The following is a 23,469-nucleotide window of genomic DNA, read 5'->3' on the forward strand; positions in this document are numbered from 1 at the left end:
GGGTGTGGGGGTTTTGAATATAAATATTTCATTGGAAATATTATAAAATGTTAGTTCAACTATAACAATCTTGATCAGTGTAATATGAGCCAAATTGGATCATTTTATAAATTTTAAGGATTTGATTACTATTTTTTAAAACTCCAAAGTGCCAAAGGAAAATGAGGAAAATTTTTAATAACCGAAAGTGGTGTTTACCCATTTGCAAGAGAATCCGACTCTGTAAAGTTTGTAAAAAACACTCGCAAAAAAAAAAAAATATATATATATATATATATATTTGTCTTCCACAAAATAAAAAATGAAACTAAAACAATAGTTGTATTTAAATATTAATTTAAACGTTTGTTTTCTTTTGGGGAGAGGTTGCTAATTATTACAGATTAAACATAAAGTTGTCCAACTCGGATAAACAAAGTGAATAAATTTCAAAACTAATATTAAGAAGTTGTTAGTTAGTTCTTATCAGAAAAAAAAAAAAAAAAAGAAGTTGTTAGTTAAAGACAACTACAACAAAATGTCAAAATGTCAAAATCTTCCAATTTGGATTTATCAATTTTAGATTATGTAAATTAAAAGCTAAAATTTATAAAATGTTGCAACATTTTGAATACAAATTTCATATACCATTTTTTGTATTCCACCAATTAAAACTTGCCATGTTTTCTATTTTTATTTTTTTCATTTTAAAATTTGATTATTTTATAAGAAAAAAATACATGATAAATTGTTGATTGATAGAATATAAAGTGGTACAAGAGATTTGTATTCAAACATTTTTGAACATAATATCTCATCAAATGCATGTATGACATGGGTCAGTTAGCACCTCTTGACTTTCTCACAAGGATGTTTTGAGTTCAACCCCCCTTCCCTGACTTAAAAGTTAAAAGGTAGCCAAAAAAAAAAAAAAAACTGTTAAAATTATATTTTAAATTTTACCCCAAAAAAAAAAGAGTCTTCAACCTTGATTCTTAGTTTTATGTTAAAAATAAAATTTTAAACAAAAATTATAAAATATTTTCAAATTATATATCATCATATAATAGGTAAGTAATATAATAAAAGTTTCGTCCCTAAATAAAGTATTTTTTTTTCGTTTGGAACTCAATTTTTGCATATAAATAAATATGGACAATGTCAATAAGTCATAAGACTCTTTTGGCAGCCTTACACATTATTTATGCATCACATCACATGACTCATTATCTATATCATAAAAATCCTAAAGAATACATACCCATATTTTTTTTTCCTTTTATAAATCAAAATAGTCTATTAATAAAACCAAAACAATTCTTTTTAAAACAATTCTTTTTTCCTTCTTACTACTATATATATATATATATATATATATTACATATAGAAGAATGACAATGCATTTCAATTAAGGGAGGTTGTTAAAATTAGCCTGAAGTATATTAGTAATATCTGGTGAGATATCTTTCATCCATTCTCTCTTAAATTATTAGTAAATATTGTTTTTATTTATTTATTCATAATCTAATTTATAGTCGCTTATTAAATGTTGATTTTTAAGGTATGCTTCATATGAATTAAGCAAGTAACCATTCCTTTTTACTTTTCTTTTTTGGAAATATAATTAAATTAAATCTTTTTTTTTTCTTGAGAAACAAAATTGAATAGTTAAATTAATCTGTAGAAGGAAAGTTGAAAAAAAAAAAAAAAAGGGTGCCAAAACCAAAGAAATTGAACCAAACTGTCATTTACTGCTTTCCCACCATTCACATGCCACGTGTCGCTCATTCCTTGGCTACAATATATATAAATCCAAAATCCCCCGAAATCACTTGTTGTTTGCCTCATTATATATGTACCTTGTATTGACGTTTCTCTATTCTCATACAAGCAGGGGCATTCCCTGTAATTACATTCCACATACATGTCCTTTTCCGGTATTTCGCTTTCCGAACTAGCCTTTACAAAAAATTAGCTAACCCTAAATTTTTACCCTTTTTTTTTTCAATCGCCGCCAATTGTCGGATCTAGATTCTTTCTCACCCAAATTCGATCTTGATTTTCACTTTGAATCCTCGATTCGTTATCGGATTCGATCGCTCCTCGCTATCCTCTTCCGATCGATCCCAATTTTATCGCCAGCTACGGCTTCGATCGATTTCTAGGGTTAGGGTTTTCGAAATTCTTTTTCGATCTGTGTATACGATCTTAGATCTGTGAAACCGTTTCTTCAACTAGGGATTTTGGGTTCTGGGTCTTGTTTTTCTCCTTCAATTTCTTCCGATTTGTATAAAAATTTCGCGGTTTTTTGTTTGGGTTTCTGGGTTTGATTCTTTTAGGGTCTGTTTGATTCATAGATCTGTTCCGTTTCGGGGTTCTTCCTCTGGAATCGTTGTATTTATTTGTGGGTTGGGTTCAATTTTGGAGATTTCGTTGAGTCTTTGAAGATCTAGGGTTAGGGTTTGGAGAAAATTATTTATTTCCTTGAATTAGGTTGGGGAAAAGTGAAATTTTTACCATTATTCACTAAATTTGTCCATTAATTTATCGTAAGCTTACTATAATTTCCCGATCCAACGATCCGATATATCATTTGGTGAAGACTGTTTCTTGAGGTATAAACCAGTCCTTTTTTTTTTTTTTTAATAATAATTCTGAAAATTTAGCTTGCCATTTCTAATTAATAAAAAATAAATAAATATCTGTTGTAATTATTTGGGTTTTTATTTTTATTTTTTGCAATGATCTTTATTTATTTATTAAATAATTTATCAATTTTTTTGGTTTTAAAATAGGATTGCTAGTTATATTTACCAAATTGCCCCTTATTATAGATAGTGAACTATTTATGAAAGAGTTGCACAAGTCACTGGCCCCATCTATTTTTTTGAACAATAATTGAAAATGAAATTAATAAATTGATTAATATAAATATCATGTTAATTCTTATGGTTGTGATGTCAACATGTAGATGCTTCATGTATGCATTTTGATGGCTTATAATATAATTCATTGCATGCCTTAGAAAAGGGTGTTTGGCAATAGAGTTTATCTAATAAATTGTAGTGAAACAGAATAATTTGCAATTTCTTATTTTGGTATATGGTCATATTTAGTTTCAGAAGAGTTCTTAGGATGACTTTGCTTCATATGAAAGCATATACCAATTGAAAGTTAGAATGACTTTATTCTTTAAAAAAAAAAGATAAGAAAAGAAAAAGAAGCATTAACCGAGCTTAGCTGTTATGCAGTTCACAAATATCGTAAGTTAGAATAGTTTAAATGTTAGGCTTTGAATGAGGCTCTAGATTATAACTACTGCTATGTGAAGTGACAGAAAGTTCAAAATTATTTGGATGATTATAAAATGCTTGCTTAAGCGGCAGAGAAATAGAGTACCCTGTACAGATAGACACTTTAGAATGTTACTAAGAGCAGTGTATCTTCTAACTTATTTTTATCAATGATGGATAGTTGTTTTTAAGTGATGGATAGTTGTTTTTAAGTGATGCAATGTAGAAAATGTCTTAGTCTGGTTTCTTTTCTCTTTTGTATCTTTTCAATTGGTAAAAGCAATGAAGTACATCTTTTTTGTTATTTTTTGGTAAAATTCTCTCTCTTTGGTTGTTTTGTTCGACAACTTACAATCAAACAGTAATGTTACCATTTTCTTTGTTTTGCATTAACTTATTTAAACTATTTTATGCAGTTAAAAATGGTACAGAAAAGGCGTTTTGATGATGATGATGATGAAATATTTGAGGTTTCTTCCAAGCTTCCAAGACAATTGGAAGACAATAATCAGCTAGTTTCGTTTTCGGAATCTGTTTTTCCTGGAAATGCTTCCCAGTTCCCTCAAACAGTAGGTGAGGCATTTAGTCTCTGTTAATTTTGGAATGCTTAATGCGGGCTTCTTCAGTGTTCATAGAGCCTTTAACAACCTGTCTATAAAAAATTAAAAAGAAACAAAAGGAGGCTATGATGTGAAGTGTAAATAGGGAATACTAGCTGTGCAATTATACACCCACCTAATCTAATTTGTGCCACTTGTTGTGTATCTAAGTTTTACCTGATTGTGTAATCTCAATCATCTGACCTCTGAGCCACTCTCAAATCAAAGTTCTTATTCTAGCCACTTAAAAGTTTTTAAATGATTCTATCTGTGGGAGCCCTCTAAGGGGTTGAACTTCACCAGTGGTCCCTCATTGTCAAATGACATAATTGTCTCTTCTTACCAATTGGTTTGTCCTTTATTTGTTATATTTTTAGTGAGTTTTTAGTTATTTATTTCCAGGTAAGCTTTTGTTTGTGCCTGGTTGGAAATTTTGGATCTTCAGATTAAACATTGTTCTGAACCAATGCACGTTTGTCATTAGTTTGACCATTAGAAAGGTAGTGGTTATATGAATACCAAGGTTCATTAAATGGGTTTTTTTTACTCGCCTCTTTGTTGAATTTTCTAGATCACTAAGTGATTGGATGATTCCCTTTGTAATTTTAAATCAACACTCATCAAGTTGTAATGTGTAATTGGTAGAGGGTGGATTCCTAAAAGGCAATATTGAAGTTGATGAGAAGCTCAGTGACATTTTTACTGATCTTCCAAGAAGTAGTGAGGACAATGAAGCCATTGTTCCTGCCTCCACTTCCATCTCCTCCTGGGCAACCAGTAGTACAAGTGAAGAAGATTTCCGGTCAGAGGCACCAGTTCATGTATCTTTTTTCCCAGAATTTTTTTATGCCGAGCGTCCTACAAAGACATTAACTCACTGTGACGATGCCTATTCTATACTTTTTGATCATCCTCCTCGGAAACCTGTTCCTACTGGACCCAACCATCAAGCTGATATTCCAGCGTGGAGTTCACAGGACACCAAGAGCACTTCAACTCATTTAGGCACACCTGAAGCAGTTTCAGACTCTGACCTCACTGTTAGGGATGAAGATGAGAAGAGACTGATGGGGACCTGTGTCATTCCAATGCCTGATTTGGATTTATCTGTGTGCAATGGTGACAATGTTGGTAATGGTAGAATTGATTGCAGCTGTGAGGATGGGGGTTCTGTTAGATGTGTCCGACAGCACATTACAGAAGCAAGATATAATCTTATGAAGAATGTTGGGCAAGAAATACTTGTGGAGTTGGGGTTTTCTGACATGGGAGAGCATGTGGCACAGAAATGGAGTGAGGAGGAGGAAGATTTATTTAATGAAATTGTCTTCTCAAATCCGGCATCATTGCACAAGAATTTCTGGAAGAATCTCCCTAGTGCCTTCCCCTCCCGAACCAAAAAGGAGATTGTCAGTTACTACTTCAATGTTTTTATGCTTCAAAGGAGGGCTGAACAAAACAGATGTAACCCAATGAACATCGACAGTGACAATGATGAATGGCATGGGAGTGATGATTATAGTGACAATGAACATGTAGTGACAGAGGAGGATGAGGATTCTGCTGTTGAGTCTCCTTTATGCCACGACAATCCTGTTTATGATCGGATCAGGGAGGATGATTTGCAAGAGTATGATGAGGATTGTGCACATGGAACTTGTGATGATGACAAAAAGGCAAATGTTGTTAGTGGAGAGGGTGTCACCAATATTTCAGAAACAAACCCAAATAAGTTGCTTGACAACTGTGGTTCCAGTCCCACAGTTCAGCTCCAGGATAAAACTTCTTGGGATGAAAGGGGAGATGAGGAAGTCCAAGATGATTCATGCTTGTCTTCGGACACTGGGGTTGCCTCGCAAGGAATTCAGGCGAAGTCTGAAAATGGCAGTCACTGGTCGAGTGGTGGTAGTGTTAACGGGTTAAGCAGTGGGGTTGGCCATGAATACATCATGGAGCCTTGTGACAATAAAGTTTGGGATGCTGGGTTTATGACTTGCCCCAAGAATAAAGTTGACTTGTTGCCAACTTGCAGCATGATTGAAGAGATTTTTGGAGACGGATCTTGGAAATAGAGCTTGAGCTAGTGTTGCTAGTCCTAGCATCAGAGGTAGTTCTGGGAAGCACCAGGATTTTGAGGCTTTCATATTAAGCAAATCTACTAAGTGTTTATCTCATAAAAAAGTATAGTGATAGTTTTAACTTCTTTTTTCTCTTTGTACATTAGCCTCCTCTGTAAGATAGAGTTTTAGAAGGTGATTGGTTCAATGTGTTTAGGCCTTAATTCTTGTTACTTATCACCTATTTTTGTTATTTGAGAAATGTGAATTTGCATTCACACCTAAAAAGAAATCAACAATGGTTATCTTTCTTTGTAGGTGGTTAGGACTTGCTAGATACACCAAGTGTAAGAATGTGATTCCTTGATGTAACTTTTGAGTTGTTTTAAAAATGAAAGAATTATTATATACTTACTAATCATAAGGTATTAAAAAATGCACCCTTTGTTCATCAATAATAATAATAATGCACCCTTTGGACGCAAAGAGGACAAGCGTAGTTGACCTTTGTGAAATTGTATATTTAGAATACCGATTCTTCCTTGGAGCATCAATTGGATGAAAATGATGAATAAACAAATACAGGATTACATGGAATTTACTTCTTAAGGTGGAGAAAATATTTAAGAGTTGACTTCCTTGGTGAAGCATCTTGATGATTCTGGTGAATAAGCATATTCAGCAGATTAACGGAAGTCAACTCCGTCAAATCAAGTTTTTTAAACAATTTATTCTTGGGCTTAAAAAAAAGGTTCTGTACTATTTCTGAACCTTTGCCCATATAATAATTTGCAACTTTAAAAGCTTACTTATAATAATAAGAAGACAATTTTATAATCCCTCTGTACTATTTTGTTTGGGTGTGGTACATATATTATCAATCAAATATTCAGAAAATTTTGATTTTTTTATTTTTATGGGGTATAATTGAAATAGCAGTATATGATATATTTTGTACTTTAAAAAATTCAATGTGTTTTAAATGGCAAGTTCTTTATGGATAATGTATTTTGTAATTGGGTGTTATATATATAGTTAAAAATGCATGAAAACATAACTCCGTAAAAAAGTTTTGTTTTATTTTACGTTGGGAGAATTATTAAACCAAATTGTTACTGTTTATACTTTGATAATCACTAAATGGATGGATGAGAATCAATTGTTATAGGAATATTTCTCTCCAAAAGGTAGAGCGATATCTCTTTCTTCCACACAATTAAGCGAAAACTAAATAAAGATAACTATATGATAGATCATAATTAATCAACAATATACAAATAACATAAAAAGTACGGGGCGGGGGGTGGGGGGGGATACTTATTTTTGAGAGAAAGTTTTAATCATTACCAATTGAGTTAATTAGAATTAAAAAAAAAAAAAAAAAAAAAAGCATGTGAGAAGAGTGTTTATAAATAATACTTATTTTTGAGAGAAAGTTTTAATCATTACCAATTGAGTTAATTAGAATTAAAAAAAAAAAAAAAAAAAAAAGCATGTGAGAAGAGTGTTTATAAATATTAGGAAAAATGCTAGGACCACATCATTTCACACAACTTTGGCCACAACACATAACTTTGGCCACAACTCGCCATGTGGCAAACGGACCCTTAGTTATTTACATCAATGTTCAAAAGATGACTAATATTTGAGCAATGCTAGGACCACACCATTTCACACAACTTTAGCCACAACTCGTCATATTCCGTTTGGTAATGTTGTTCTAGTAACATTGTTTAAATGTTGTAGAAATACATGTTGTGTTGTTTAAACAACGAAAATTGTTGGTTAAATAATATAACCAAACAGACCCTAAATATGAATAATACCATTACCTGATTCTCAAAGCAATAGTTGAACGTGTGCATTTGAATATGATTTGGCTAGTTATTAAACATTTATTGTAAGATTTTGAGTAAAAGGCATGCATATACATAAATATCGAAATGTTAGTATAAATAATGACTTGCATTGATTGCCTTTCTTGAATATATTTCCTCACCTATCCCCAACCGAGTGAAAGAAACAAGAGAGACAAACAGATCATTAGTCTTGAATTTGAAATGAATGAACTCTGTCATAGCCTAACTCTTTAAAGTAAATTAATTCTACAACAATAAAATGATAGGGAAGCAAACCTAGTTTGAGGACCTCTTCCACGTGAAGTGGACAAATCTAAACAAAAGGTATCTTCAATTTTTTGTACTGACTCATCCACCAAAGCACTTTTTTTTTTCTTCTTCTCAATATTGACAGGTTAACAATTGCAGCACATTTGAGAAGCACAGAATTATCAATATTCAACCATCAACATTAATGGAAAGAGAATTATCTTTTGACAAATGCTATATAATACTATCACCAAGATGAATTCTTTTTGAAGTTCCATTTACTTTTTGGAACTAAGTTGTTTTAGCTTGTCCTTGGCAACCAATGTGTGGCCAATCCATTAATAAGAAGAGCAAAGTACTTCCTATTTTGTGTAATCCTCTTTATGGATTTATGGAATAGGATTTCTTCTGTTCCATTCTTCTCTAGCACAAATTTGGTTTTCTTTGTGTCATAATAACTACTCTGACCATATGAGTATACAGTGGTGTGGTTTTAATATCCAATAATTATGGTACTTAACATCACTTGGAAAGCAATCTATAAAAGGCTACTGTTTGTATAAGCAATTAATCATATAGTTGATATGAACAATGAAATACATATTCAAATATTATATGAAACTTAAATACCCACTTTCAAAAATAAATAAATACTCACCAGAACTCAAATAAAACTGAAGTGATGAAAAGAAAGAACCTCTGATTGGAGATTAAAACTCTAAAATGCATAGACCATCATAGATCTGCATAATAGAGCAAAATACATAAGGCCAAAACAGAGTTGAATTAATTAATATACTAAAATTGATAGTATTTTGATAACACTATATCATTAACATAGAAAATTTGATGTGGCAATTAATACACAAAAAAAGAACCTTAGTAAAAAAAATGAGAAACAGAGATACAAAATGGAAGAAATAGAGAAAGTATTGACCTTTTTTTTGCTATAGACAGAACATGGAGTGATTTATTTATTTATTTTTTTTTAGGGGGTTTAAAAGGAGTAATAAGAAATTTATATAGAAAATAAGATGGAAGATGAATGGTGCAAGAAGAATAAGGTTAGAGTGAGAAATTGTACTTGGCTTTTTTTTCAATGCACTGGACCCATTGTGATGGTATCACGTGTCATCAATGCAACAGGTCTAGTGCGTTGGAGGCTCTGAACCCAAGTTTTGACTTGAGAAATTAAGAAGGGAAAAGAAAAGTGAAAATTGAGGAGTGGAAGGTTAAAATGAATCGGTAGAATATATGAAGTCAGGAAGGAGGGAATTGAATAAGGTGCATGCATTAAAGGGTATGAATTTGACAAGCCATTGACCAAAAGGAAAAAAAAAGATGAAAAAATGCTAGGGAAAATTGTAAATGATGTGGCTGATGCGTGACACTACAAGTTTTGCAAAATTAAGCTCAAAACTTTGTTTCTCAAAAAAAAAAAAAAAAAAATGCTCAACACTTTCATTTTTATATATAGTATAGATAGATTATACTTCTTTTTTCAAGTGTTTAATCCCCACCATTCTTTTTATGAATATAAATAAAAGGTTAAATTAAAATACTTAAAATAAATTATTATGATATAAATACTAGTGGTAATATATCTCAAAGTCATAGCATAGGTATCATAAAAGAATCCATCAAGATGATTTATTTAAGAATTATTATTTTTGATAAATTGGACAATTACAATGGGTGAGAAAGATTTGAATCGTGAACTTATGGTTAACAATTTAAGGCATCTATTTACATTAATATATCTGAAAGGAAAAATCAAATCACCATGAAAAAAAGGTATAGAAATCATGAATTCTTGACTGTAGCTAGAATTGACAATTGGGTCGGGTCAAATGGGTTTAGGTTTGACTTGACTTCATACGGGTGAAATATAGGCATGGACTTTATTACCCATACCAAGCTTTGCTAGAATTGGTTGACCTATTGTGCACTACACTAGTCTTTTTCACACACACACAAATTTAATTAAAATAAATAAATAAACGTATTTATACTTTACTCAAAAATAAAAGTCGGATATACATAAATCCTTAAATTTATTGTTTAATAATTAATTTTATTAATTTACTAGTGTAAGAACGAGTAAGTTGAGTAGAAGTGTTAGGTCATGAGCCATGTCCGAGGATATATAGAAATTCGAGGATGGTCAAACGGTAAAATGAGTATGGGGTCAATGGGTTGAGGACAAAGACAAATAATAACGAACGGATGGTGTCTCCCAAGGAGCCAAACTTCCTTGGGAAAGTATTGTGGAAGGTTGGACCCCAGTCGCCTAGAGAATACCGTGCAAGGGGCAACCATACTTCTGCGAATAAGCTTTAGGGAAAGGAGCCAACAGTAACCTAAGAAATATCTGAGAAGAAGGTTGCTACCACCATATTAAATACTCTGCACATAATCAACTGACCACATTTATATGGAAATGACCATTGAGCAAAGATATTTCAGTTCACAACTACTCACAAAGCTTCCAGGAGATTTCTAATGGGACAAGCATCCAAGAGAGCACCTACATGATCAACAAGTGGAAGGTTGGGATGAAAAAGAACAAGAATATATAAGGGTCTGTTTGGTTGGAGGAGTGGAAAAATGAGAGGATGAAAAATTAGTGGGAAGATGGAAAAGTAGGAGGATAGAAAATATTTAGTTTTCCCTAGTATGTGTTTGGTTGAAGGGATGGAAAAGTGGGAGGGTGGAAAACTTTTTGTTTGGTTGAAAAGAAAAGTGGAAGAATAGAAAATGTAGTTTATATAAATTGATTATTATACCCTTGTTATATAATAGATAATAAATAAATTTATTTGTACTCATTAAATAATATAAAATTTACCAATAATTATATTTTTCAATGAGAAGTGTTATGTCCACAACATTTTTTGCAATACTTTCACAACAAAATTTATGTGGAAAGTTGTTACTAGTTCTAATTTGAAACCATTGAAATTATTTTTTTACTCACCAATATTAACTAATAACAATCCATTACTTAAAATTTATTGTGAAAATATTGTGGTAACATTTCTCAATTAGGATTTTTCATTATATTATTTCTCCTTTCTCAGCATTCATTTCATCCATATGTTTTTTTTTTCTTCTTCTGTTTCTCCTCCACACACGTTGTCCTTATCTCTATCCCCTTTCTTTTATTTTCTTTTTCTTCCCCATTCAAGAACGTTCTAGCACTTATTCTTTCTGTTTTTTCTCCAACGCTCTCTCTCTATTTTTTTGTTTTTTTTTTTACTTGATTCCAGAACGGGGTATTTGTGTAAAAGTGCTGTGACTCTCCAGCATTTTCCTCCCGATTTGGGTGATGAATTTTGTGGGCCTGGGAGAGAAAATTTTCTCCCGGGTTTTCCTTCCTCCCCATTTTCCTTCTTTTGCCAAACAATGGAAAACATTATTTTCCACCCTATTTTCCTCCCTATGTTTTCCATCATTCCTAAATTCACTCCAACCAAACACAGTGTAAAGGAAAGGCCCCCTTGAAAAATGGGGCATGTAATCGGAGAGAGAAAAAAGAGGAAAGAAAAAAAAGAATACCTTATATTTAGATAACTTAAGTAAATATAAGAATACTTCATCCTCAGATACGACTGAGTAGGGTTTTCCTTAACATTGTGTTTGTCTTCCTAGCTTGAATCTGAACAATTATAGTCCATACTTGATTTATTGAGCTATTCTCTTATATAATCCATTCTCTAACAAATATATTGTGTTGGTTTTGTTGGGCCATCATTCACTATTAGTGGACTAGAGGTCAAATCTAGTCCTTACTACTAGTATAATGATTTACAAAAGAATACATTAAAAAAAGGGAACCCTTAATATGCAAAATATAAATAAAGTTAAATTCCTAAATAAAAAAAAAATATAAATATTTAAGAATAAAATATAGTATGCAAGGTATAGAAAGAGAGAGTTTTAACTTATAGCGTCTACTCTTGATGATAGCTTTTTATTATTAGACTAAGACACCAATCAGTTTCTGGTGTAGGCGAGGATTGAACTCCATATCTCTTTTTCAATCATTAAAAATTTTACTAGTTGAGTTACTCCTCAAGTTGACAAGTAACTATTTAGTATTTTCATTTAATATATAAAATTTAATATAACTTTAGTATTTAATTAAAAAGGATAAAAAAAGTATTAAAATTTTAAATTTTAGGACAACGTACATTTTAATTCCTATACTATAGGCTGGTTTCAAGTTAAGTAGTTTCATATTAGTGAAATGCTATGTTCATAACATTTTCACAACAAATATTAAGTGATATGTTGTTATTAGTTACAACTTGATAAAAAAATAATTTAAGGTGTGGATTGAAATTAGAACCAATAATAACTTACTATACCACTGTGCACTCTTGGTGCGATAATCACTCTACAAATATAAGTGCTTGTGTGATGTAGGGGTAAGAGCCAGATTTCAAGTCTCCAGTAAGGAGCTTCATACATATATACACTTAGATTAAGTTAAAGTAGAATTTTTAGTATTTAAAAAAAAAAAAAAAAAAAAAAAACCCAACTTACCACCAATGAAAATATTGTGGACATAGCACTTTTCTTCAAATTAAACACTGAAATTTAAGACTATTACAACTTAAACATTATTGTTTTGGTAGTTTAAAATTGAATCCTCTACTTTTAAACCATCAATTTAAACCTCCAAATCAAACCTAAAAAGTTTGAGGTATATATTTTTACAATTTTTTTTTTTAAAGTTCAGGTTTGATTTGAAACTAACAAAACTATATAAGGTTTTAGCATGTAAGAATTCTTAACTTCATGGTTTAATTTGAAACCAACCTAAAATGTAGGGTTTAATAAAATGCAATTTATCATAAATTTTACTATAGTAGAAGCCTCTCAAACAAGTCGGATTGGATTGGGTCCAAATATTGCCAGTAGTTTACCATACTTTTTTTTTTCCTTGAAAGGATTAATGGGTGCAAGAATAATTTTACCAAGTCTAATTGTAGCAGATGCTCTTGTTCTCTTATTACAATTATCATGACCAACAAGAAAATTTACTCTCTTCTTAGTCACTCCTTAGGAAAGTGTTTATAGGTAGCTTCATGTTTACAAATCCATAATCCTAAATTTAAACAGGTATGTGAGAATTGGTGAAGATAAATGATTGCTTTCTGTCATATTTGCCTTGAGTAGATGATGCATGGTTCCATTTTCTGTAATAGTTCCATAATCCATTGTGGATAATGGATCTGTACCTAGGCACAATGAACCTATCCAATTTTCTTTAAGACATCGATTGGTGTCCCAAAATATATACAGAAGGTCACAACCAGTGACTAGACAAAACAATACCTTAAAGTAGTGGTTGGAAAGGACTACTAGATTTAGGCAGCCAGAAAGGTTGATGGCAACTGAAGTGTCTCTTCTAGTCTGCAACTGCAATTGCGGTGTTTCAACATGGAATTTTGTGAAAGCATGAAAATCTGATTAATCAAAGAAAAGAAAGAAAAAGAAAAAGGAAAGCATGAATTTTCCACACCATCTATCACTTTTTACATGAACCCTTTGAGAACCAAACATTTGATACTCGTGGATAAAGATAAAAAGAGATGCCTTTGCCATTAAAAAATTCATCTAAGTAGTATAATTCTTTGCAACTTGTACACGCAATTGGTATTTTTAGTCATTTAGTGCAGTGGCTACAATACTAACTTTGGCCACTGCTTCCATTAACAAAAGCCTACTACTAGTCTTCTTTCTAATCAAATTTTGAGAAAAATAGTTCCCAACTATTCATCTTCATCAAAGTGGTTGTAGTCCTGTGATTGATTATGAATGTATTTACTCATATTTAGCTACCACTTTGTACCGGCTCACTTTCCACATGGGAAAGAATTAATTTTCTAGTATAGACTGTGGCCTGTTGTTTGTTGTTCACATGTAAACTGTAAAGGGCAAAGCTTCCATCCAATGTTCTGTGCACGAGACGGGATACTAGGTTAACACGCGGTCATTTCAAGATATGTGTCATGTCTTTACTGTGTTTAGTACTTTTGAAGCATGGGATGTAAGTCAAAATTCTTATGTAATAGAAATATACCATGTCGTGTGAGTTAAATCCCAGATTTTTCACCTTTGCAATTAATGGAAATATACCAACTACATGGTCTTGGTCTTTGGAAGGACAGCTTCTTAGTTAAACAAATCATGAACTAAAATCTTTATCTTTTTATTTAATGCCAAAGCTTGACTCAAGGCCACATTTTGTTTCATTGATGTAAATACCTACCTAACTACAATGTTGAATTCGCTTCACCTTTGCATGTAACTTTTCAAGTGCCGAATTTCTTATTGAATGCTAACCAGTAAATTGGGTTTCCTCAATTTAAACACATTCTAGAATGGTGTGAGACTAAGAAAAGCAATAAGCTGACATGTCCAGGGAAAGAACAAAAAGAAAAGAAAAAGATAAGGCTGGTGAAGGTGCTAGGGGCTTTATTATTCACTACATATCCAACTCGGTAAAGGTTTGCATGCAATGCTTGAAATAATTATCAATTAGTGAGGCTGCATTGAAAGTCACTGTAATGTACTTTACACACAATTTGTGACTTATGTGTCAAGTCTCTTGTCAAGAAATAAAACACTTGAAATTGAATCCCGGTTTCAACAAGGGGAGGCCCTGAGATAGGTTTAAGGGAAGGGGTAGAGCTTCCTCTCATTTTGTAGCCTAATAGCTCATAGACTCTATGGCCCCTTTATTTATTATTATATTGGTTAGAAATGGCTCCTACTATTATGTGAACCCCTCAACCCTCCAGACACTTGGTGCTTGGGGAGGTACCACTTGAACTAAAGAGTTTGGTGGTGACTCTGTGACCTTTCAATAAAAAGGAAAAAAAGAAAAAGAAAAAGGTGAAATACATCAAGTCATTGACCTCCCTTGAGATTTCAGAAAATAATTACTCTCTTAAACTTCAACTGAAATTACAATCAACCTATTGAGTTTCTTCTTAAGAAAAAAAAAGCCCAATTGAAGGTTTGGAATAAACTTAACAGCTTAAGTCTTTCTCCTATTAATAACCGTAAAAAAATATTTCAATTTTTAAAATGATTCCCAATTTTTCTTTTTCTTAACTATGGTTTTCTATATGGATGCCAAGAAAACATAAATGCCAGCTTTTACGGTTTAGGGTCAATGGTAAAAAAGATTTTCCTGAAATTTATTCATAACAATTTGACAATTACAAAGTTTTAAATGGGAGATTCCATTTCATTTGCTTCAAGGATATGTTTGTATAATTGGGAAAAGTGATGTTACTTGACCACCGAAAATAAATATATCTTTCATTTTGTCTTGAGTATGATTAAACTTTGACAATTGAATGAGTTTGAAAATGAACTTACATTTAGCATTAATTAGAAATACGAAATAGTTTGTGGGCATTTGATTTCAGAATAAGCTACTTTTGAGTTTTTGACAATATCTTACTTGTAACTATACATAAGGACCACTCTTCCATGTACACCTAAATATTAGCTGTGTGTGATTTTTATTTTTTATTTTTTAAATTCTAAAAAACGGTGTTTCTAAGGTCAAGCAAGGATTAATGATGAGGAGAAAATTGAGAGGAGAAAAACAAGAATTCTAGGATATGGTTAAAAGAGGCACCTAATGTAATGGTTATATTTATATGAACTACTCTTTGATTCTTAGACCCACATGGCTATGGATTAGGTATTTACAACTATGTAAATGACTTCTTGCCTAGTTGATGAAAAAGCAACCAATAAACATAATTGGAGTGATGGTAATGGGGTTTTGGACATGTTCTTATCCCAAATCCATACCCACCATTTCATCCCAAAGATGAGGTAAGAAAATGGATCCCACATAATAGTTTTTTTTTTTTTCCCTCAATACAATTCTCTTCTAAAAATTCACTGACTTTTGAGTATACCCTAAGCATTGCTGGTGAGAACTTGTTCTCTAATAACATAGGCACCATTATTACTTTTATGAAGGAACACATGCACCTTTTATGATTGGGCCAAATTAAGACATGTAGTAGTTGCTTCATGTATATAATACTCAAAAATAAACCAAAATGCATCATCCTCCTATGGAATCAATGGGCAGAGAGAGAGGTTTCATAAAGGTGTTGGATTTGGAAGAAACTTGTGCTATTCCACTCTCTATTAGAGTTTGTCTCTTTTCTTTATTTTTTGATAATCTAGAGCTTGACTCTTTTTATGTATTTAAGTAAGCAACTTTGTATCTAACTAAGCAAATACTATTTGATTTGCTACTAAAAGCTGTTTGAGTAGAATTGCCCCAACCGCTAAGACTACTAGCTTGTGATTTCATTAAAGCTTTAATATGCTTGTAAATGATGCAACTTTGTAATCATTTTATTTCTTTAATCACTGATAATTGTGGCCGTGTGAGCTTAGCTAACTGATCAGTCAAGAAATATGAAACAGTGTGATATAGCTGAATTTTAGGCAATAGTTAAGGTTGTCCTTGATCATCAAAGATATTTCTAATAATTTTATTTCTTTAATCACTTATTGTGCATGCTAAATTGCGCTTATATTTGACAAGCGTGATGGCTATGTGGAAGGGCATACACATTGCATGCCTTCTTATCAATTTTCACTTTGCAATTTTTCAGTCCTTTATTATAATATCAGCCATTAAGAGCCACTGCTTTGTGCTTACTAGCACACCCTCAAAACCCTAAGCTTCACTTGGTACATTGTAGCAATATATATATATGATATATCACAATTGAATAGGTCATTTCCTTGTGGATAAAGAAATTTACAAGATGGTGCAGCTGTATAGTTATAACAGGCAAAGGAAGTATTGGGTGTTGACAAAAGTATGAAGAGAGAAGGCACATAAGATTAGAAGATTTGGATAGATGAGAAGTGGATAGAGCTGGTGAAAGGGCTAAGAAGGTCCAAAAGTGAGACCAACTCTATGTCCCACCCATAATGGTAATTAGGATTTTGCCATGGATGGTGAGGAATAGAGGGTAGCCTGAGGAAGCATAAAGCCAAAGACAAAGTGGAGCATCTTATCTTAGTGTTAATACAGTAGAAGTGGTAGAAGACAAGGAGTGGCCAGTCTCTCCTTGGAAGGAGTGTACTTGTCAATTTGAGCATCACTTTTGAAGGGCCAGCACACTTCACTCTCAAGTGAAGTTTCTATAGGTAGAAGCCAGTGTGCAAATCATACATATTATTTCTTTGACATATAGGCCAGTAGTTGAGCACCTCCCCTGAAAAAAGAGAACCCCAAAAGAGTTTAACAGGGATATTAAAGAAAAGGAAGGGTTAAAAAGAGAGAAGAAAGTCAAAAGGGGCAAGAAGTGGGTGGTTTAGAAGCCTTGTTAAGTTATAAGTAAAATTTGAAAGCATGCTTGATTTTGCATGCAATCATAAGTTTGCTTCTGTTCAAATTTTTCTTTCTAGTTTTTGGGCCTTTGCTACCGCTTTTGCTAAAGTTGAAAAACTGAAAACACATTTAACATTATTGAAATGAAATATATATGATATACATTTTGTGCTATTTTGATACCAATACAATGCATATAATATTTCTGTATAGGTGACTTCTGTGTTAAATAATGCTGTTCTTGAAAAAGAAACAAATTTCATTTTCCAAACAGTCACTGCTTCAACCAACCTAGAACCTGAATATGTGTATAATATATTTGAAGTGGTTCATCAATAATTAACCATTGCATAATTGGTTTACACGTTGTAGTGCACACACACACAGGCCATTATAGGCACACATGATGCATCCACATGTTCCATTTTAAAATTAGTATGCCAAAAAGCAATTGCATTTTGCATACTCTTATTTAATCACTTTGTGATTTTTATATGAAACTTCTCTATCATCCATGACATTGTAAACAGAAAAAGGAGAAGAAGAAGGAAAAATCTAATAAACAAAGTACAGCTAAACATTGTACTAAAATGCCGGCAAGAAGGGCACAAAGGCAGGAATTTATTCAGTTTAATCATGTTTAATAGTTGCTAATAAGACATTAATATTACAGTTAGTGCAATGAGAGCCGGCTTGGCGAACAATGGCCGGCAACGCCGCTCGCAGCTCAACCATGCTGGCCAAGTTGTAACAACAACAACATAATAAAACATGAACTACTAGAGTAATATTCAGACCCCAGCTTGTACTAATTAATTAAATGGTCTAAATTAGGCAGATACAAATGGATTAGCAATTAAATTGTTTCCCTTAGTTTGTGTATATACTTTGTATTCTGTAAAATTCTTATCTTCTTTTTTGTAATTTATGGTAGATTATTTAGAATACTTCTAAACAAGTTCTTTTCAACCTGCAGGCTCATAATGAAAGAGAGAAAAAGGCTTTCCATAAATTTGACCTCCATAGAGGATTTAGTTGTGTACAAATGGCTTGTGAGTAGGACATATACTAACACTTGGGATAAAGTTTCATCTAAAGGGATCTACATAGTGAAACAATTAGTGCTTACCATATTGTACTTCTCTGAAAAGAACAACAAAAACAAAATAAAGAAAAAACAAACAACCTGTTCCTAAGGTTTGTTTTTCTCTTCGTTGTAAAAAGTGTAGAAAAAAGTTCTTGATATTTTTTTCCTTGCATATACGACATTATTTTTTTGTCTTATTATTTTGTGCAAAAATAATACCGACATAATCTTTAGGTAATGTGATAATTAATGTGATTCGTGAATTTCAAAAAAGATAGCAAATGAATGTCTAAACGTTTTTTTTTTTTTTTTTTTGAGATAAGGTTTGTAAAGATTATGTACTAAAAATTGTAGTATTCCTGATATCACTCTTTTTTTAATGTCACTGCCTCCACTTCACAATTTCTAATTGAAGTTAAATATATAAGAGATTACAGTTTTCATTTCTGAACAATATATATTGCCATAATTAAACCCTCTCATAGTGTGTGGGTCTCACGCTAAAATTTGTTATATAAGAAAGATAATGCATATATCTGATTTACTAAATAATTATTGTTCAACTAGGTTTAGAAAGAACTTATAAACCATAGGAAGGAACTTTTTTAGAAAAAGAAAAAAGAAAAAAAAAAAAGAATCATAGAAAGTGAAATTATGTTACTTCCAAGAATAAAAAATTTCTAATTACATAGAAAATGTCTGAAGGTGCTAGACATGCAGCTACTTAATTTTGGTTGGTTGAATGCCTAGTAAATTTCCACAAGAATGACCTCATATGGAAGATGGTTTCCATGTCTTTAGCTCTATCCAATGAATAATTTCAAAGGATACCAAATCAAACATAATTTATTCCATCCATGGTAACCTAATAAGCTAGCTGGATCAATTTGGCTCTTGCAGTAAAGATGTTTTGGGTGATTCATTTCCAAGGATAAGAGTTGAATAAATAGATATAGCTGCCCTGGTGCAAAGCTTACACAACATTGCAGCTTGTAGCAGCACCCTTTTTCAAGTACTTAATTGGTGCAAATGCTTAATAAGAACTTTTCTCCCAATTTCATCACCTACCAGTACCATTACCAATGCAATCATCACAGCCAAATTGGTTGTACAAAAAAAATTGAATTACTTGAATACCCTTTAGTGTACCAAGAAAGATTATTAATATAGACTGAGGAACATAGACATGGGCCTGCTTTACTTGGAAACAGAAGGAACTGGTTTGAGGATAAACTTGGGGGGACCCTACATGGAAAATCCTTTATTTTCTTTGGAAAAATTAATTTAAAAAAAAGTGAAGAAAGTCCAAAAGAATAACGGCCAGGGCAGAGAGTGGAACTTTACACTTGTGTTGTGTGTACTGTTTCTGCAGAGTGCGTGTAGGTGAAATATGAGGGTAGTTATAGACTTCTAGTACCCAAATTTAGCCTCAATTTTTGCCATAACTTTTCCATGCGGTAGATTAAGATTAGTTTTTCACTACTTTTATATGTATTTATCACTTTTTCTCCACCACTCAGTCAGTCATATGGGAGAGTTGTTACTATAACTTTTCTTCCTGATGAATTGTGACTGGTTATCTGTCACTTTTACAGTACTCAAGCAACCACGTAAAAGAGTTATTGCCATAAATCTTCTATCAAATTATGACTGGTTGTTTGCCACTTTTATATAAAACTTGACATTTTTTTATTGTGACAAAAATTATGAATGTATTTATGCTACTAGATTTTTTTGAAGAGAGAGAGAGAGAAAGCGGGGCTAAGCTATTCCAAAATAGCAAGACAAAGGAAGGAATAGTTAAGGATGGCAGTTAGTTTGTGTGCCCATAGGGATGCTCACTTGGACAAATCTCAAGCCATTAGATTTGGGGTGGCGTAGTATCCTCAGTTGAGTACACGTGCTGCTTTCTTTCCACTCCTTTACCTCCTCTCTCTTTCTCTCTCTTTGTTGTTGTTGTTATTTCTTTTTTAATCTTTGCTTCCATGCATGGATCTCTCTCCTCCAAATATAGTCAAGCTTAGAGAGAGAGAGAGACGGAGGAAAGTAGTGAGAGAATGGAGAAACAAACGCTTCACTCACTCACTCACTTTTTTTAGTCTTTTTAATTTTTCTTACTAGGCTTGTTCATCACTATCATTAGCAGCAAAGGTAACGGAAACAGACCCTTCCACTCCCTCCACCTTCTTCCAAAGTTTTGATATTTTTTCCTTCCAATTTCAACTACCCAAGAAACAGCCAATACGGTGAGACAAAGCTACTGCATAGTGCACATTTACTAAGCCTATCCTTGCCTTTTTCTTTCTTTGTTTGTGCATATCAGATCTTGTTTTTTCCTTTATAATTCTTTGAAATCTCAGATGGGTTATTCTCTGCTTAGTTCAGAAAGCAAGAACAACCGTGATCTAACACAAACTTCTTCACAAGATTTGAGCTTTCACCTTTGATTGTTCTGATCTGGATCTAGTTCTCTCTTTACCTTGTGGTCCTCTGTTTCATTGCCATTTTGGCTTTTTTTAGTATAGTAAGACCAAAAAGACAAAAAAGAAATACCATTGTCTCAAATTCTGTGATAGAATTGAAGTTTCATTTGCTCCTCTGATCTTTGTTTTTCTTTGATGAAGTGTGACTATAATTCAATGGAAGAAGTTCAAGAATTCAAATATATGTGCAAGTTCTGCAGCAAGACCTTCCCTTGTGGTAGATCCTTGGGAGGTCACATGAGGTCTCATTTGACCAATAATTCTGCTGAAAAAGATAAAAAGCTCAGCAAAACAAAGCTCTCCCCTTTCAAGAAAGGAAGAAAGCACACTAATGCTGAGTTGGGTGTGGAACCTGAGACTCAAGCTGGCTATGGTCTTAGAGAGAACCCCAAGAAGACTAAGAGGCTTGCAGATTCAAGTGAAAATACTTTTTCACTCTATAACAGGTTCTGCAAAGAATGTGGGAAAGAGTTCCAGTCTTGGAAAGCTCTGTTTGGTCACATGAAGTGTCACTCAGAGAAAGAAAAAGGTTCCAGTAGCTTGGATGATCAAGATTCATGGACTAGTGCTAACCAGAAGCTGGTCATAGACAGCCAATCTGACAATGAAACCACTGCTCCAAATAAAAAGAGGAGATCAGAAAGAAGAACAACAAGGTACATGGCTGCTGCAACCTCTTCTTCTTTGTCTTTTGCCAATGCTTCCTCTTCTGTTTCTGAGATTGAGCAAGAACAGGAAGAGGTTGCTATGTGCTTGATGATGCTTTCTAGGGATGTCGGTCATTGGGGTGGTTTGAATTCTGCTGCTGAGTCTTCTGATAATAATTCTGTTTACTTAGAAGCTCCAGAATCTTTTCAAACTAATCTGATTTCTAAAACTGTGGGCAAGACTTCTGTGTTTAATGGTAATAAGATTTTTCAAGTGAAGAAACTTAGTGATAAGAAGTTGGAGCTTGGTAATTTGGATTTTGAGGATGTCCAAGGGAAAGAGTCAGAATTCTGTGCTCCTGGCAATTCAAGAACTCTGCCCAGAATGATTGAAACTGAAGTTTCCACTGATGGGATTTTCAAGAATGATATGATGAAGAAGTCTCAGATTGATGATCAGTTAGGATTTGAGGATTCTGAAGTTAAATTGGGGAAAGTTTTCTCTAAGGAAACTGCATCAGATCAAGCTCAATTGGCTTCCGTTAAGTGTAACTCAAGCAAGAAAAAGGTTCGCAATTCCTATGATCCTGAATTGTACTCAGATCCTTTGAAAAAATTGAACACAAATGATATGGATTCTGAATTCAGCAAGAGTTCACATAAGAGGAGTAAATTTGAGTGTACTACTTGCAACAAAGTCTTTCACTCATACCAAGCTCTTGGAGGGCACAGAGCTAGCCATAAAAAGATCAAAGGTTGCTTTGCTACAAGAATCGAGGGTAGTGAAAACAGCATTGAAACTGAACTCTCTCTTGACCCTTCAGCAGACAGTAAGCTCATCAAATCAGGCTACAATGAGAAACCTACTGAGCAAGACAGAGTGGCTGTTTGTGATGTAAAGACTGACACAGGTATTGGGTCCAAGAAGAGTAATGGGCATGAGTGCCCAATTTGCCTCAAAGTTTTTCCATCAGGCCAAGCCTTGGGAGGTCACAAAAGATCCCACTTGGTTGCTGTCTCAGAGGCTAGAAACAATCCAACCCTTGTAATTCAGAAACCAGTTCCAGAAATTCAAGACTTTCTTGATCTCAATCTTCCTGCTCCTGTTGAAGAAGAGAACAATGGACATGTTGGGTTCACACCATGGTGGGTGGGAAGCACCCACAAGCATGAGGCCCTAGTGAGTTTGACCTCTAACTGAACTTCCTAGTCCTGGCCATGGCTCCCAATAAAGTTTCACAAGTGTACAGACAAGTTTCTGGATACTATTTCATTAATTCTTTACAGGATTCAACTATGCACCAAGGCATATTACTGCTCATTGCCTTCAAGAACAACTTCAAATTTCATAGATAAATTTTTGTTTAACACTTTCTTTACTATAAGTTTACTTTTTTGGTTTTTTCCTGTCATAGAATAAGATAAATTCCTGCACATTACAAGTTCATCAATATGTTTGATGCTTCACTTCCAAACTTCAATATTGTAACTTGGTTTTACATTTTCTTCTCATGCTTAAGCTTCTACTAGAAAAATGTACCTTTTCTTCACATAAACACTAAAAGGTGTTTTGTTTTGTGGTAATTATTTTTTCTTGGCACCAAATAGAAAATGAGTGAGGTGTTGAAAATTTGCATTGGGGGTATGTGAAGTCATGAGGAGTTTAAAAGCAATTTTATAATGTACATAAAGATGGCATGTGAGCTCAAGGTGGGTGTTTAGTCACCCACCATAAATCATGACTACCTATCTCACTCACTCACTCACTCCCTTCTTTCCTTCTCAAACTTAGTGTACACGGGTGCTATTAAATCTCAATGCT

General features: G+C 33.1%; 2 protein-coding genes across 2 annotated transcripts; both read left to right on the forward strand.

Annotated features, from left to right (window-relative positions):
- The first annotated feature begins 1,823 nt into the window (after positions 1 to 1,823).
- LOC112029647 (uncharacterized) lies at positions 1,824 to 6,346 on the forward strand. The gene is made up of 3 exons (XM_024062337.2): positions 1,824 to 2,594; positions 3,689 to 3,845; positions 4,517 to 6,346. Exons 2-3 carry the CDS (start codon positions 3,695 to 3,697, stop codon positions 5,941 to 5,943), a joined length of 1,578 nt encoding a protein of 525 aa, XP_023918105.1. The 5' UTR covers positions 1,824 to 2,594; positions 3,689 to 3,694; the 3' UTR covers positions 5,944 to 6,346.
- A 14,042-nt stretch (positions 6,347 to 20,388) lies between these two features.
- LOC112029657 (uncharacterized) lies at positions 20,389 to 23,231 on the forward strand. The gene has a single exon (XM_024062349.2). The coding sequence runs from the start codon at positions 21,136 to 21,138 to the stop codon at positions 22,846 to 22,848; it is 1,713 nt and encodes a 570-aa protein (XP_023918117.1). The 5' UTR covers positions 20,389 to 21,135; the 3' UTR covers positions 22,849 to 23,231.
- Positions 23,232 to 23,469: the final 238 nt, after the last annotated feature.

This window comes from Quercus suber, unplaced genomic scaffold (genome assembly GCF_002906115.3).
Source record: "Quercus suber isolate HL8 unplaced genomic scaffold, Cork oak 2.0 scaffold_75, whole genome shotgun sequence".
Classification (NCBI taxonomy): domain Eukaryota; kingdom Viridiplantae; phylum Streptophyta; class Magnoliopsida; order Fagales; family Fagaceae; genus Quercus; species Quercus suber.